Here is a 12,641-nt window from a genome sequence, read left to right as displayed (position 1 = left end):
ATGAGATTGGAGTCTTGCTCGCGGGAATTTGTTCCCCTGAGTGAGGGCTGCAGGATCAGGCAGAGAACACACAGCAAATGACTTGCCATCAACATAATGCCTGTATTGAAAATGAGGCTGTTAGTCTCCATGCTGAAACAGAATTCCTTATAACTGTGTGTGTGTGTGTGTGTGTGTGTGTGTGTGTGTGTGTGTGTGTGTGTGTGTGTGTGTGTGTGTGTGTGTGTGTGTGTGTGTGTGTGTGTGTGTATTTTTGGATGAGTGGGGAGCTCCTATTTATAAAGGGAGATGGGATATAACAGTCACTGAGACCAGAGAATTAAATTTCAGTGCCATCACCAGGACAGATGAGAGGAAGTTACAAACCAGAGGTCCCATCCTGCCACCCCTCCGGGAGCAAGGATTATTTGTGGGATTGAGGGTTTCAGGATCAGTCCTCAGAGTGAAGAAACCAGCCCAGCTCCAAAGGTCCCCTCTCCTCCACAGCACAGGGAACGAAAAGGATATAAAATAAACATTAGAAAAATAATCAAATCAAGTGTCCGTTGTTATTGAGATAAACATGTACTTGGTGTTCAGATACTGCAATGAGATGGGCTAGATAGATCTGTGAGTATGGATGGATAACTAGACAGACAGATGTAATAATATGCATAGTTGCATCTCAGTTACACCAGCATGGGCCACTGAAATCTGAATCTGTCTCACTCTAAGGAGGTTTTCATATCTACCCCTGACTGTTTGAGCCACGCTCTTTGCAAGGTTTAATTCCTAGCTCTTTGTAAAGCACCCTGACCTAGCGAATATGTAAGACTCTGTATTCAGCCCAATTCTTTTCTACTTTATTCTAATAATTGAGATCCGTAGCGGGAAGATTAGTCTGGATGAATAAAACATTGTTGTAATAAGGTTTATTATTCTATTCATTTATTATTGAAGGCATGAATTGAAGTCAACAGGTTTAAGAAATCGCTTCCAATTGCAAAAAAATATATAAAACAAATAGGACTGTATAGTTTCACTGTGTTTCTGCCTGTCTGTAATTGTCTGTGTAGCTCTGCCTCTCAGCCACAAACACAACTGCCCTCCGGAGATACACACCCATGCTTCAAACTCAAACACCCCTCGACACTCCATGCTCAGACAACATGTCCCACATTCACACACACACCTCTTCTAGCTACTTATCCTGCCCCCCAACAACAAACTCCCCTCAGTACCCCTCCAAGCTGAATCAAACACCTAATGCACATATTCGAGCACCAGCCATCTCCCCACACACCCAGGCCGATGCCTTCTATCCCAAACACCCTCAGCCCTGCTCACACCATAAACCATCAACATGCTCTCAGACACATAGATACACCCACCTCCCCAGCACATCCATCCCTGTATTTAGACACATTCTACACACAGACACCACACAAACCGGTGCACACCCTCCACACACACACTTTTCCTTCAGTCCTTAAAGCATTTTTAAAGCCACAAACCCCTGCAGTTCTTATGAACAGCCCCTGTGAGCCCCAAGACCCAGTGATAAAAATGTGGGTGCACCCCTGAGTCCTGTCTACACTACTACTCCTACTGATGCTACGTCTCAGGAGCTGTCCTGCTGGAGAATTACCGAGCCCATTTTTGCCGGCGCAGACAAAGCCTCTGGGATGGCTTCTGATCTCATTTACTCCAGTGTAAATTGGGAGTGACTCCAGTGGATTTACACTGGAGTCACTGAGATCCAAATCGGGGCCTATCACAGCAGCTGTGGTTAGAGAAATACGTGTTGCAGGCTGGCTTGGTACTTGGTGCCTCTATGTTCTGGGGGTTTCTGTCCCTGATCCAATGCTCTCTGATGTCTGATTTCAGGGGGTACTAGACCAGGCCCTGTACGGGAAACTCATGAGACCATGTGCCCTTTTAGGGAGCAGCCGGGTTGCAGGTGGATTGGGGAGGGGAGGCTGGTAACCAGCAGCAGCCAGAGAAGCTTCCAGTCAGCCTGGATTTCTCATTGCAAATACGGGCACCCTGAGCTTCTGCACAAAGGCATTTGGGGGCAACAGAAATGGGTCCAAAGGGTTTTAGACGTATGCAGGGCTGAGCCCCGGCGCACTGTGCGAAGCGACTCTGCGTCAGAAGACGCCTCTCGGTTCTCTCAAGGGCCTTTCCGGCTCCAGACAGAGTTAATAACCAACAGCACCGAGTGCGATCATAGGCTCAGATTCAGTACAATGAGTCCCAGCCAAATGCCTCCTCATCCCGCTGCCAGAGCTCAGAGTTGGCCTAAGATCCCACTCAGATTAAAGACCTTCAGCTGGAGAATTCCCAGCCCTCTGTTCGCCCACTAATGATCTGGGGGCCTCATGTGGGGGGGCTGCATCACTTCAGAGCCACCGGGCCTCTACCCGATAGCCCCACGCAGGGTCTAGCACAAAGTGACGAGCTGGCCCAGTGGGCGGATGCACCAGCCATTCCTCTCCGCTTTCACTGTGCTCTGCGGCTGCTTCAATTCCCCCAGCCCAGCGCGTTCCCTGGGGTCAGCTGCAGCCTCCCCAGGCTGTAAACGCACTGCACAGTACGGCACAGCTCGCCGCCCCTGGTCGCTCTCAGAGGGGTTTGCAAGGCAGGACCGAGGGGCGTGGCAGAAATGAGAGGACAGGCCAGAAACGGAACCGTCGAGGGGACTGCAGGACAGGATCGAGGTGCATTGGCAGCGCTGGGGAGCGGGGAGCCCAGGGCTGCAATAGCAGGAGGCCGTCACGACAGGACCCAGGCAGAATTGAGGTGGGCGGGGAGGTAGGCGTGGACTAGCCGAGGTTCGTGCTGCTGCAGGTTGGGACTGAGCATTGGCAGAGCTGTGAGCGGGTGAATGACTGGCGCACCAGGGAGGCTTCAGGTGGGTGCTGAAGCACATGAGCGAAGCCTTGTGGACAAACAGCTGCCTTTGCATAAGCTGAGCAAGGCTGGAAACATAAAGCACCCTCTGGGCTATTTGTTTATTGAGCCGGCCCTCCCGCCTTCGGGACGAGCGCTATTTCAGAGAGCGCTGACTCCGCCCGTGTGATGGCCCCGGGGGCTCGCCATCGGGCTCAGCCATTCTACTGCACGTTCCCCTCTCTGCAGGTCTCCCCTCCACAGGTCATACAGGTGGGAGCCATGGCAAGTCTCTGCTCCCCAGTACAGTCTCCTCGCTGGCCTATGGGTGGTGCTCCAAACACCAACAACTCCCCTCCGACAATGATCAACCCCCATCACTTTTTACACCCATCCCGCCTCCTCCTGCCCCGCCACGTGAAGGAAGGATCGTTTCCTTCTCTGAGATCAGCTGTTTCTTCCCACCTTAAAGACTACATTTCCCATCAGGACCCTCTTCCCCTTAGCCTTGCGGTTGGAATCCAGTTTGTGAATATTCATATATAAGCCAGGCGGATCTGTGACCCCAGCCCCTGCATCCCATGCACATGACAGGATCCCTGAGGATGGGATGGGATTAGAGTGACCAGACAGCAAGTGTGAAAAATCCGGACGGGGGTGGGGGGTAATAGATGCCTATATAAGAAAAAGACCCAAAAATCAGGACTGTCCCTATAAAATTGGGACATCTGGTCACCCTAGATGGGATCTGGAAGCTCAGGACGAGGGCTAGGTTCATGAAGCACAGCCGTGAACAGGGAAGTCTGGAACAACGAGTCGAAGGCGCAGAACAAGAAGCAACTCTGTCATCTAGTAAGCAGCCGTGAGAAGAGAATGGGATTGTACTCACATCAATGCCTGGCTTCCCCGGGGGCCCGTCCGGACCTGGAACGCCTGGTTCCCCCTTGGAGCCCTTTAAAATAGGCATTGGGAAAAATTAAAGGCAACGTCCTGAAAAGGCGTGGAAATCAAAGCATGTCGGAGAGCTGGTGGCACACTTACCGGGGTCCCAGCAGCGCCTGGTGGGCCTTTGTCACCCTAGGGAAACAAGAGATCGTTATAAACAGGAACCATCCTGGGCTTCTGCAGAACCTTCCATTCCTGAGCGCCGGATGGCTGGTCCGCGAAGCACATCCAGGCACCTTCTCCGCCACAGCAGAGAATCGTCAGCCCCCCAAGACTGGAGGCAGATCTGCCCTGCTGGAGGATTTCTATCCAGGCAGGTGCCAGTCTCCAGACAGCTTCCTCTCCCCATCTGGGTTGTCACACAGGGACTCAAGCCTGCTGCCGAGCCACTTCTTTGGTGTCAAATTCAAACCGAATCCAATGTAACAGTCATTCAAAACAGAGCAGGAGCAGTGAACACACAGGGAGGGGACGGAACTGAAGGGCAAAGTGAGCTGGAGAGGTTGGAGCAACGGGAGCTGCAGGCCAGGAGGAACTAAGCACATGCAAGCTAGGGGGTGTATCCCAGCTGCACCACCTGCCCATTGCAGTAAAACAGTTGTGTCTCCAGGGTTTCTCTGCATGCTGCTCTAATATCCATCTGCTCTGCCACCAAGCTCTCTGGGTGCCCCAGGGATTAGAACCAGGATTCGTGCTCAAAAGTATCTGAACTTTAAGAGGGGAGCCATACAATGGGCTAGTTTGGGAACTGCTGACCTAAAGGGATCGCTCCACCCTGCCTTGAAGGGCAGCCACCTCTGGGATGGGATGCGGCAGCTGTGGGACAGAACACAATGCACCAGCTTAGGACCGGGTGAGAAGAAAGCTCTAGTCAGTTGAAACAAGAGGGAGGAATTTAGGGGGAGCAGAATGACCCGAGTTGGAATGTGACCTGTCTGATGGGGTAACAAGGCGTCTCACAACCCAGGCTTCACTCGTACTTCTCATCCAAGGGCCGGCGTGTTAAACACGAGGACACTGGGGCAAATGCGGGTTTGATCTGGGCTGGCTAGTTTCAGGGGGCTGCCTGCATTGGAACGAAGTGCAGTTTAGTGCTTCAGTCCTGCTTTAAGGGATGGGATGGCAGCAACAGACACCAGGACTCTGAATGTCTGAACCAGCCCCTCTCACCCACTGCTTCAGGAGCCCCAAAAAGAGAAACAGCCTTTCAGTGCTGCAAAGAGCCCTCAGGAGGCCTCAGGTTCCAGGTTCACATAGTGGAGCCACTGCCAATAAAGGTGCATCGTTAGCCCTCCGATGAGCTAGCCCTAAGCAGCGCTACAGGGTTACTTGGCTGCCTGAGAGGAGAAGAATCCTTCATGGGCTGCACGTGACCACACCGGTCTGGAGGTGACGCTCACCCTGCGTACCTCTCCAGACTAGAGCAGGCTTTGTCCAAATGCGCCACAGGATTTTGCTTGTCAAAAGCCACTGCTCTCCTCCCCCACCCTGGCTTCCAGGGGGTGGGTCACAAGAAGAAGCCACAGCTACATTCAGTATATAAATAGCACCAAAATCCCACACCGGGGAGGGTGCGTCTCTCCAGAGGGGCTGGGCCCAGAGAACAGGTCAGTTCTTGATTACTCACAGGTCTGGCCTATCTTCCCGGCACCCTCCCTGAGCCTCAGGCGGAAAGTTGTCAGTGCTCTGGCACCGCATGCCCTTCAGAAACCTCACCACTGCATCCCCAGTGAGCAGGCAATTGCCCCATTGCGCCAAATGCCCCGATCCCTCCCCCTGCCCTTCCAAACCCCAGTGAACCCCTTCTGGCTCCCCCAATGGCATGCTTCCTGCAGGAGCTATGTGTAGACCTTTCCCTCCACCCCTTCTTCCTCCCTTAGGATCCCCTCTGCACTTCTCATCTTTGGGTGCCTGAGTGGGGGAGCCTCAGGATCGGGCCCTTTGCTTGGCGCTTGATGCAGATGGCTTTACTCTAGGCTTGTTGCTTTTCGATACATTTCAGAGACGTTTTACTCATTTCTGACAGTGCCCTGAGCGATTTGGCAGGGGCCCCAGGGAACAGGGGAAGAGGGTTTGCACATACAGTTATTATTTTAATTATTAACCATTCTGAGCCAGATTTGCAACGGTATTTCGGAGCCTAAAGGTGCAGATAAGCACCTAATAGAATTGGGAAAATCCCTTAACTCCCATTGATTTCAAGGTGATTTTGAAAAAAAATCTCACCAGGTGACTAGCTGCACTTTTAGGCATCTAAAGACCCTTGAAAATCTGGCCCTTGGAGACAAGTCTGCCCCTCCTGGCTATCGATTTGTTTCCCGGAAAAAAACAGGCTTTGCAAATCCACCCTCTAGTGACTTAAGGGACAACCCTGGCCCAGACGACTCTGAAACGGACAGAGAGGCCCATGCAACAGTGGTGGGTGCCCTTATTTTTACCTGTATTGCAATAGAATTCAGAGGCCCCAATCAGAACCAGGGCACAAACACATAGAAAGAGGCAGCCGCGTGCTGACGAATCTAGGAGAGCCGGCAATGAGAGGGTTAAGATATAATGTCCCAGTTTCTCTCCCCCGACCTGCCCCGCATTGTAGGAATGAAGGTGTTTGGGTCCTCTGAGTTTAAGAGGGTCTGTGCCTTTTATTTCCACCCCTAGGCAAAACAGCAGCTCCCTGCTAGTTGCAGAGACCCACAGATGTGAAGGTCACAGGACGAAGGTTGGTAATTTCATGAATAGACTGACGTGGCCGGAGGGGCCAGTGCTGGCAGAGGGCTGGGTGAGCCAGCAGGTCCCATCCACTCCTTTGTTCCCTATGATCCTGACCTCCCGCATAACACAAGCCAGAGAACTTCACCACCGCGGTGACGCCTGCAGCCAAGCCCAGTGGCATGACAAAGGCCGACTCCGCGGAGGTTTGCATGTCAAGCCCGATCCTGCTGCTAGCGGGAGTTTTATCTGGACTGAGGGCCCCATTTGGCTCCAGTTTAAGTTAGGAGAGGAGGGGTCTTTGCAGAAGGAGCCCCATCCTACCACACACAGAGAACAGAGATTCAGCACACAGACTATGCACACCTCCGTCCTCTGCTGGCCACAGCTGGGAAGTGCAACTATGTACCCTGATACAATGCCCCTCTTTGTCCCTAACGCTCGCTGCCCTCCTCCTTCCCCCATCCCTTACTCAGGCCCCTGAGCTGTGTACTCACATCAGTGCCGTCGGATCCTGGCACTCCTGGCGGACCCGGGGGCCCCCGGGGGCCGGGCTCTCCTGGAGGACCTCGCTGAGGAAAAGGAAAGAGAAGCACACGTTCCCGGTCAGGAGAATGCCCCAAGTGCAGAGCTCACGGCCCTCCGAGAAGCTGGGAGTAGGCGACACACAGCATAGCGGACAGCCCAGGGCCCAGGAAGCGACAGCTGCTTCTCCCCGTCCCGAGCTTCCCTTGCAAAACAGCCCATCCGCGAGCAATTTTGTTCTGACTAGTGAAGAAAGCAGGCTCGAGCTGGGGTTTATAGAGGGACGAATGGGGCAGGCCAGGGAAAGCGTCTGAGCAAGCTGTTCCCTGAATCTGCTCCTTGTTCTCGAACACCCCAGCCGGGGTTTGCATTTTCTCCTCTCCAGAGTGAAACCCAGAGCCTGACTCTGATCTCAGGCACATGGGGGTAAATCAGGAGCAGCTCCATGGAAACCGGTGGAATTACAGCCCTTGTGTGTGTGCGAGATCAGAATCATGCTTCCACCCACCCATCCCACCTCCAAAAGGCAACTTCCATCTTAAGGATGCGCTTTAAAGTAGCCTCTGTTTTTGCAGCTCACCTTAGTTGATCCAGAGTTAAAGATCCAGGCTGAACTATCCGAAGTTGCTGAAGGGATTTAAATGCCCCAGGCCCAATAATTTTAAAGGGAATGGAGTATCCAAATCCCTTAGGCCATTTTGCAAATCTCACAGCCTTAAACCCTGCTAGGGGAGAATAGGCATCTTTGCAGAAGCAGCCTCGTCTGCAGCCTTGAGGCTTTTGTGGTAGGAATTCCACAAATGAATCCCTGCTCCCCTTTGGGGGCGTGAGAAGGAAAGAGACTAAAAGCAGAGATGGAATTCAGGGATTCTTGGAAATAAAAATCAGACGGGCGGGTTGCCTCTGTCATGGCCAGCGACAGCCTGGGGCTTTGTTCTTCACTCGTCAGTGCTTATTTATTCTAAAGGGAAGAGGCCAGTTGAGTCTGTACATTTGTTAGAAAGAAAAAAGTTCAGCATTGCTTCTTATCCATAAATAGCAGCCAGCCAGCAGGAGAGAGCGAGGTTTCCTGGAAGCACCCAATGAATAGGCACCTTTGTCCTTGCCAAATGCTTCTTTGTTTTTAGGGCTCCCAAGCCCTAGGCGCTGTTGTGGACTCAAGCCGGCCCCTTGCCGTGGATTCAGCTTGGTTCCAGGCTCCTACAAGCCACTATGCATCCACCACAAGCCTCTTCTGTGCAAGCGACTGTGTGCTCCAGCTCTCTGTCAAGGGAGAGCTTCCTTCAGAGCGGCCCGGTTCAGCTCTGTCCCGTATTCTTTCCCACTCGCTGCCTGGAACCTTTCTTTGGAAAATGACGCTTCCACTTAAAAAAAATTGATCTTCGTGTTTTGTTTTGTTTTGTTGGCCAAAAAAAAAAAGAAAAAGCTATTCTTGGGGGTAATACTCAGTAGGACTGTGCCTCTGTAGCACTCAAATTGGGGGCAGAGGGAATATTTCCTTCTAGTACAAACCCGTCCCCTACCAGCACAAGCTTATCTCTGGCTCCTAAAGACACTTCCAAGGAGCACCTTTCCTTCTCGTTAGAATGCCCCAAGTTGCATGATGCTTCCAAAAATCATCAAGGGGGACGAGGGTGGGAGAGAGAATACCCCCAATCTGGCTCCATCCCCGATAGGGCTTTATCCCCATTATCCCTCTTCGCAAAGATCCAGGGACCTACAAAGGCCTGCTGCCTCTCTGCAAATCCTTCCATTCAAACCCTTCCCTAGCCATCGCTAACCAACGCAGCCCTCCTCCCCGAGTCTGGCTGACCCCGAGCAGTTCTGCAGCGACTCGATTGCAGCAGGATTCCACCTAACCAGAAACACGCAGGCACGGCCCCGAGGGGACGGGAGGCAAAAGACACAGACGGTGAATGAAAGAGAACCTTGTGAGTCTGAAAATCTCCAAAAGAACCGTGCCACTCAGGCGCTCCCTTTCTCCAGGGCCCCCTCAGTCTCCCAACAGAGATGAAGATGGTTTCAATTATTTCGAGGTTATTTGGGGGCATGGGGGCTCTGGATTTTCCCTAGGCGAGGCACTGCTAGAATGGGAAACTCGCTGAAAGCTCATAGAAAAATAAGAGGAGGCAAAGACTCAGAAACCTGCTCGGCATTGCAAGCAATTTGACAAAGAGCTCAACATTTTACAGTGGGGTGCAGACAGGGGACAGTTCCCCAGCCCCCCAGCCCAACCCTGATACATTCCCAGCATAAGGATATAAAGGAGAACACTTACAAGCTGAGCCAGACATAGGCAGATGGCTTGGAGGAGAAGGCAGACTTTTAGGCTACCAAAGGAGTTAGCCATGGTGAGGGCTTCTGGCTAGCTCAGAAGCAGGGAAGTTTCCCCTTCGGCTAGCTGAAAGTCCAGGTAAAGCCAGCCAGCCAGCCCTCAAATGCACACACTTGCAAATCCAACAGCTGGACAGACTTTTGCAATAGCCTGGAGGAGGGGAGAAGGTGGGGCAGAGTCATAAATATGGAGCAGCCTCGGAGGTGAGGGCAGAGAGATTGGCTGGGAGTCCCCTTCACCCCTCCTCTGTCACATGAGACCCCCAGAGAACTAGCTCCAGTTCATGGCTCAGGTGAAGGGGAAGTTCTTCCAGGCAGGGCAGGCAGGGGAAAGAGTCTAGCCAGAGATCCTGTGCTTTCGAACTGAATGAGAGTCACAGTCGCTGATATTCAAAAGGCTTTAAAATAGCACGAGGGCTGTGAAAGAAGCCTTCAGCTTAGACAGAAAATTCACAGCGAAGGCTGCGGGTTAGGGTGGTGTTTGAATACATCACACTATCAGATGCTGTATCTTAAGCAGGTTGGGCCCTGTTTGGTCCTTGAATGGGAGACCAGGGAGTGAGAAGAGTGACTCCTTCTCGGAGTAAGTGGTGGCCTCAATGCTGTGGGGCTAGAGGAAGCAGTGTGGGGGGACTGGATAGGGGGTGATCTCTTGTGGGAATCAATGCTGAGCCCAGAGCTGTGCTGTGGAGGTGATTTCTCCTCATGATCAGGGGTGCTGTGGTGTGTGTGACTCCAGAAAAGGGGTGTTCTCCTCCACAAGTGCTGACCTTGATGCAGGATGTGCCATCTTTTGGCGGACATGTAAAACTGGGTCCTGATGAGTCTGTCCAATCAACAAAAATCAATATTCGCTAGAAATGGGCCACAGTACAGATCCAAACCCCTTTGAATTTCAGTGGTGATCAGGTCCAAATCCCCAGATTTTAATCTACCCTGTTGGTTTCATTGTGGGTCGAACAGGGGAGCCCTATTTCCCTGGTTCTGGTTCAGGTGGGGCTGATACATCCCAGGAACTGCAGTTCACACACAAGATGTCGTTCCCAGACAATGAAAAGCCCACGAGGTCAGTGTATCTAGCAGGTTTCCATCCCTCTGGGCTTCTGTACAATGTCTAGTCTGAACCCAATCCCTAACTCCTGATCACACTTCTAATCTAACATTCGCCCTCCGAGCCTGTTTCAGACCCAAATGCCGCCCCCTGGACCCATCTGCCACAGACACATCAAACCACTGACTGTCCAGATGGAATCAGTAGGAAAGCAGACTTCCTGGGGACTAAAACAGCAGAGGCCTCTCCGTTGGGAAGGCTGCCAGAAAGTCACTGAGAAATTCCTCATTGGATTGTGAGTGATGTAGGGAAAGAAAGGAGAGAAGTTATGCTAGGAATTCACCCAGGGACCTTCTGCTTCGAGTAGGAAGGAGGAGATGGGCCAATTTCTGTAGGAAGAATGGGTTCATCACAGATCCCACATGGCACCAGTGTAACCCGCTGGTGAGTGTGTTACAAGTCCTGCTCAGTGCTGATCCATAGAGCACATGAGTTGTTACAGCCCCCATCTCTGGAGCTTTGGCTTGTGCTGGAGTTGCCTCTGTTTTTAAAGCTGTGAAGGTCCCTGGTTCAATCCTGTGTGTGTCAGCCAGGTAGCAGCCATCTCACCAGCGGGGGGGTTATCTAGCTGAGGTGCTCAGAGTAGCCCTGCGCTTGGCTACGCACTCTTGCTGTGCATGGAGACATGGAATTGGCCATCCTAGGGTCTGGCGAAAGATTCACCACAACCAGCAGCCTGCCCCAAATTCCCAGATCCTAAGTGCAGTGGAACTCAGCGTTGTGAACTCTTAGGATTTTATCCTAAGCCTCATGGTAGTCACTGTTTTCCTTAAAGCCCCAGCTGCTGGAGTCCCAAGACCCTCAGATCTCTCCCTTTTCTTTTCTTTTTTTCAAAAGGAGATTTCTACCTGGGGAAAAATGCACTCGAGTAACTTAAGGCTCAAAAACCAGAAAGTAAAGAAACAGAACCCAACACTTATTATTTTAAGAAAACAATCTCGTGACTTTTAAGACAATCTCATGATTTTGACGGGGCCAGACTCAGGATTTTGAATCCCTGGGAGCTGGCATAGTGAGAACTACTTCTGGCTTACCCAAGAGGAATTATACCTGCTAACATTAAAAACTGATCAACAGAATGTCTTTTTACACAGCACATAACTAGCTCCAACTATTAGGCCACATGTCGCGGTTCCAGGGGGAACTGTGTTTTAGACCTCTTTGCAGTCCCTCTTAAGTGCAGATGTGGCTTCCTTCACCTTTCTCTGGTGGGACACCGCAATTCCACCACTCTTGGACTGGATCTCTGGCTTCCAACCCATTTCCTACATATGAGAACACGATAGGCCCAGCTGTATTTGGCAACTGCAAGAAAACTTCTCTCTGGGAGCCAAACGCAACTTCTTCAAAATAAACATATTGTGTATTCACCAAAAGGTACATAGCAAGCAGAGGAAAGGGTTGAAACAACAAAAGGCTGGATGCGTCTGGTCTCACCTAACTTCATCCTTTCTTTACGTTTTGGTAAGTTTTACTTAACTCAGCTACCTCCATCTCTGAGCTGGGAGAGACAGGCTGCGCCGCTGCATTCTCTCCGTGTCACTTCCAGCAGCTGCTCCCTACCTCCTTCCTCTGTAGGTAGAGGTTTTTAACGGTTTAGTGTCCTTTGATCCTAGGGTGACCAGACAGCAAATGTGAAAAATCAGGACGGGGGTGGGGGGTAATAGGAACCTATATAAGAAAAAGACCCAAAAATCGGGACTGTCCCTATAAAATCGGGACATCTGGTCACCCTATTTGATCCTAAATTCTGGTCTTGGGAAAATAAATCTGTTAACCTGACAGGAGCCATTTCCTGATTAATAGCGCCCCCACTTGGTAATCTCTCTGGAGGTATCTTTGTCATTGTTTCATTGGGGGAGGGATAGCTCAGTGGTTTGAGCATTGGCCTGCTAAACCCAGGGTTGTGAGTTCAATCCTTGAGGGGGCCACTTGGGGATCTGGGGCAAAATCAGTACTTGGTCCTGCTAGTGAAGGCAGGGGCTGGACTCGATGACCTTTCAAGGTCCCTTCCAGTTCTAGGAGATGGGATATCTCCATTAATTAATTTATTTATTTTTTTTATTTTATTTCCCTCTTGAGCTCTCTAACCAGCCTCCTTTGATGGAACACCATGCAGTCAGATGGAATAATATCAATCAGGTAAACT

General features: G+C 51.4%; 1 protein-coding gene across 1 annotated transcript in view; it reads right to left on the bottom strand.

Annotated features, from left to right (window-relative positions):
* COL9A2 (collagen type IX alpha 2 chain) overlaps window positions 1-9,548 on the bottom strand; it is a 40,185-nt gene extending 30,637 nt beyond the window's left edge. Inside the window, exons 1-4 of the mRNA XM_008167131.4 lie at window positions 9,326-9,548; window positions 7,020-7,094; window positions 3,913-3,948; window positions 3,761-3,823 (exon numbers count right to left, since the gene is read on the bottom strand). Of these exons, the coding sequence (XP_008165353.2) occupies window positions 3,761-3,823; window positions 3,913-3,948; window positions 7,020-7,094; window positions 9,326-9,397 (246 nt within the window). The 5' untranslated portion in view covers window positions 9,398-9,548. The remainder of the gene's footprint in view (window positions 1-3,760; window positions 3,824-3,912; window positions 3,949-7,019; window positions 7,095-9,325) is intronic.
* Window positions 9,549-12,641: the final 3,093 nt, after the last annotated feature.

Source organism: Chrysemys picta, chromosome 23 (genome assembly GCF_011386835.1).
Source record: "Chrysemys picta bellii isolate R12L10 chromosome 23, ASM1138683v2, whole genome shotgun sequence".
In the NCBI taxonomy this organism is placed as follows: domain Eukaryota; kingdom Metazoa; phylum Chordata; order Testudines; family Emydidae; genus Chrysemys; species Chrysemys picta.
This window is presented reverse-complemented; position numbering and strand designations above follow the sequence as displayed.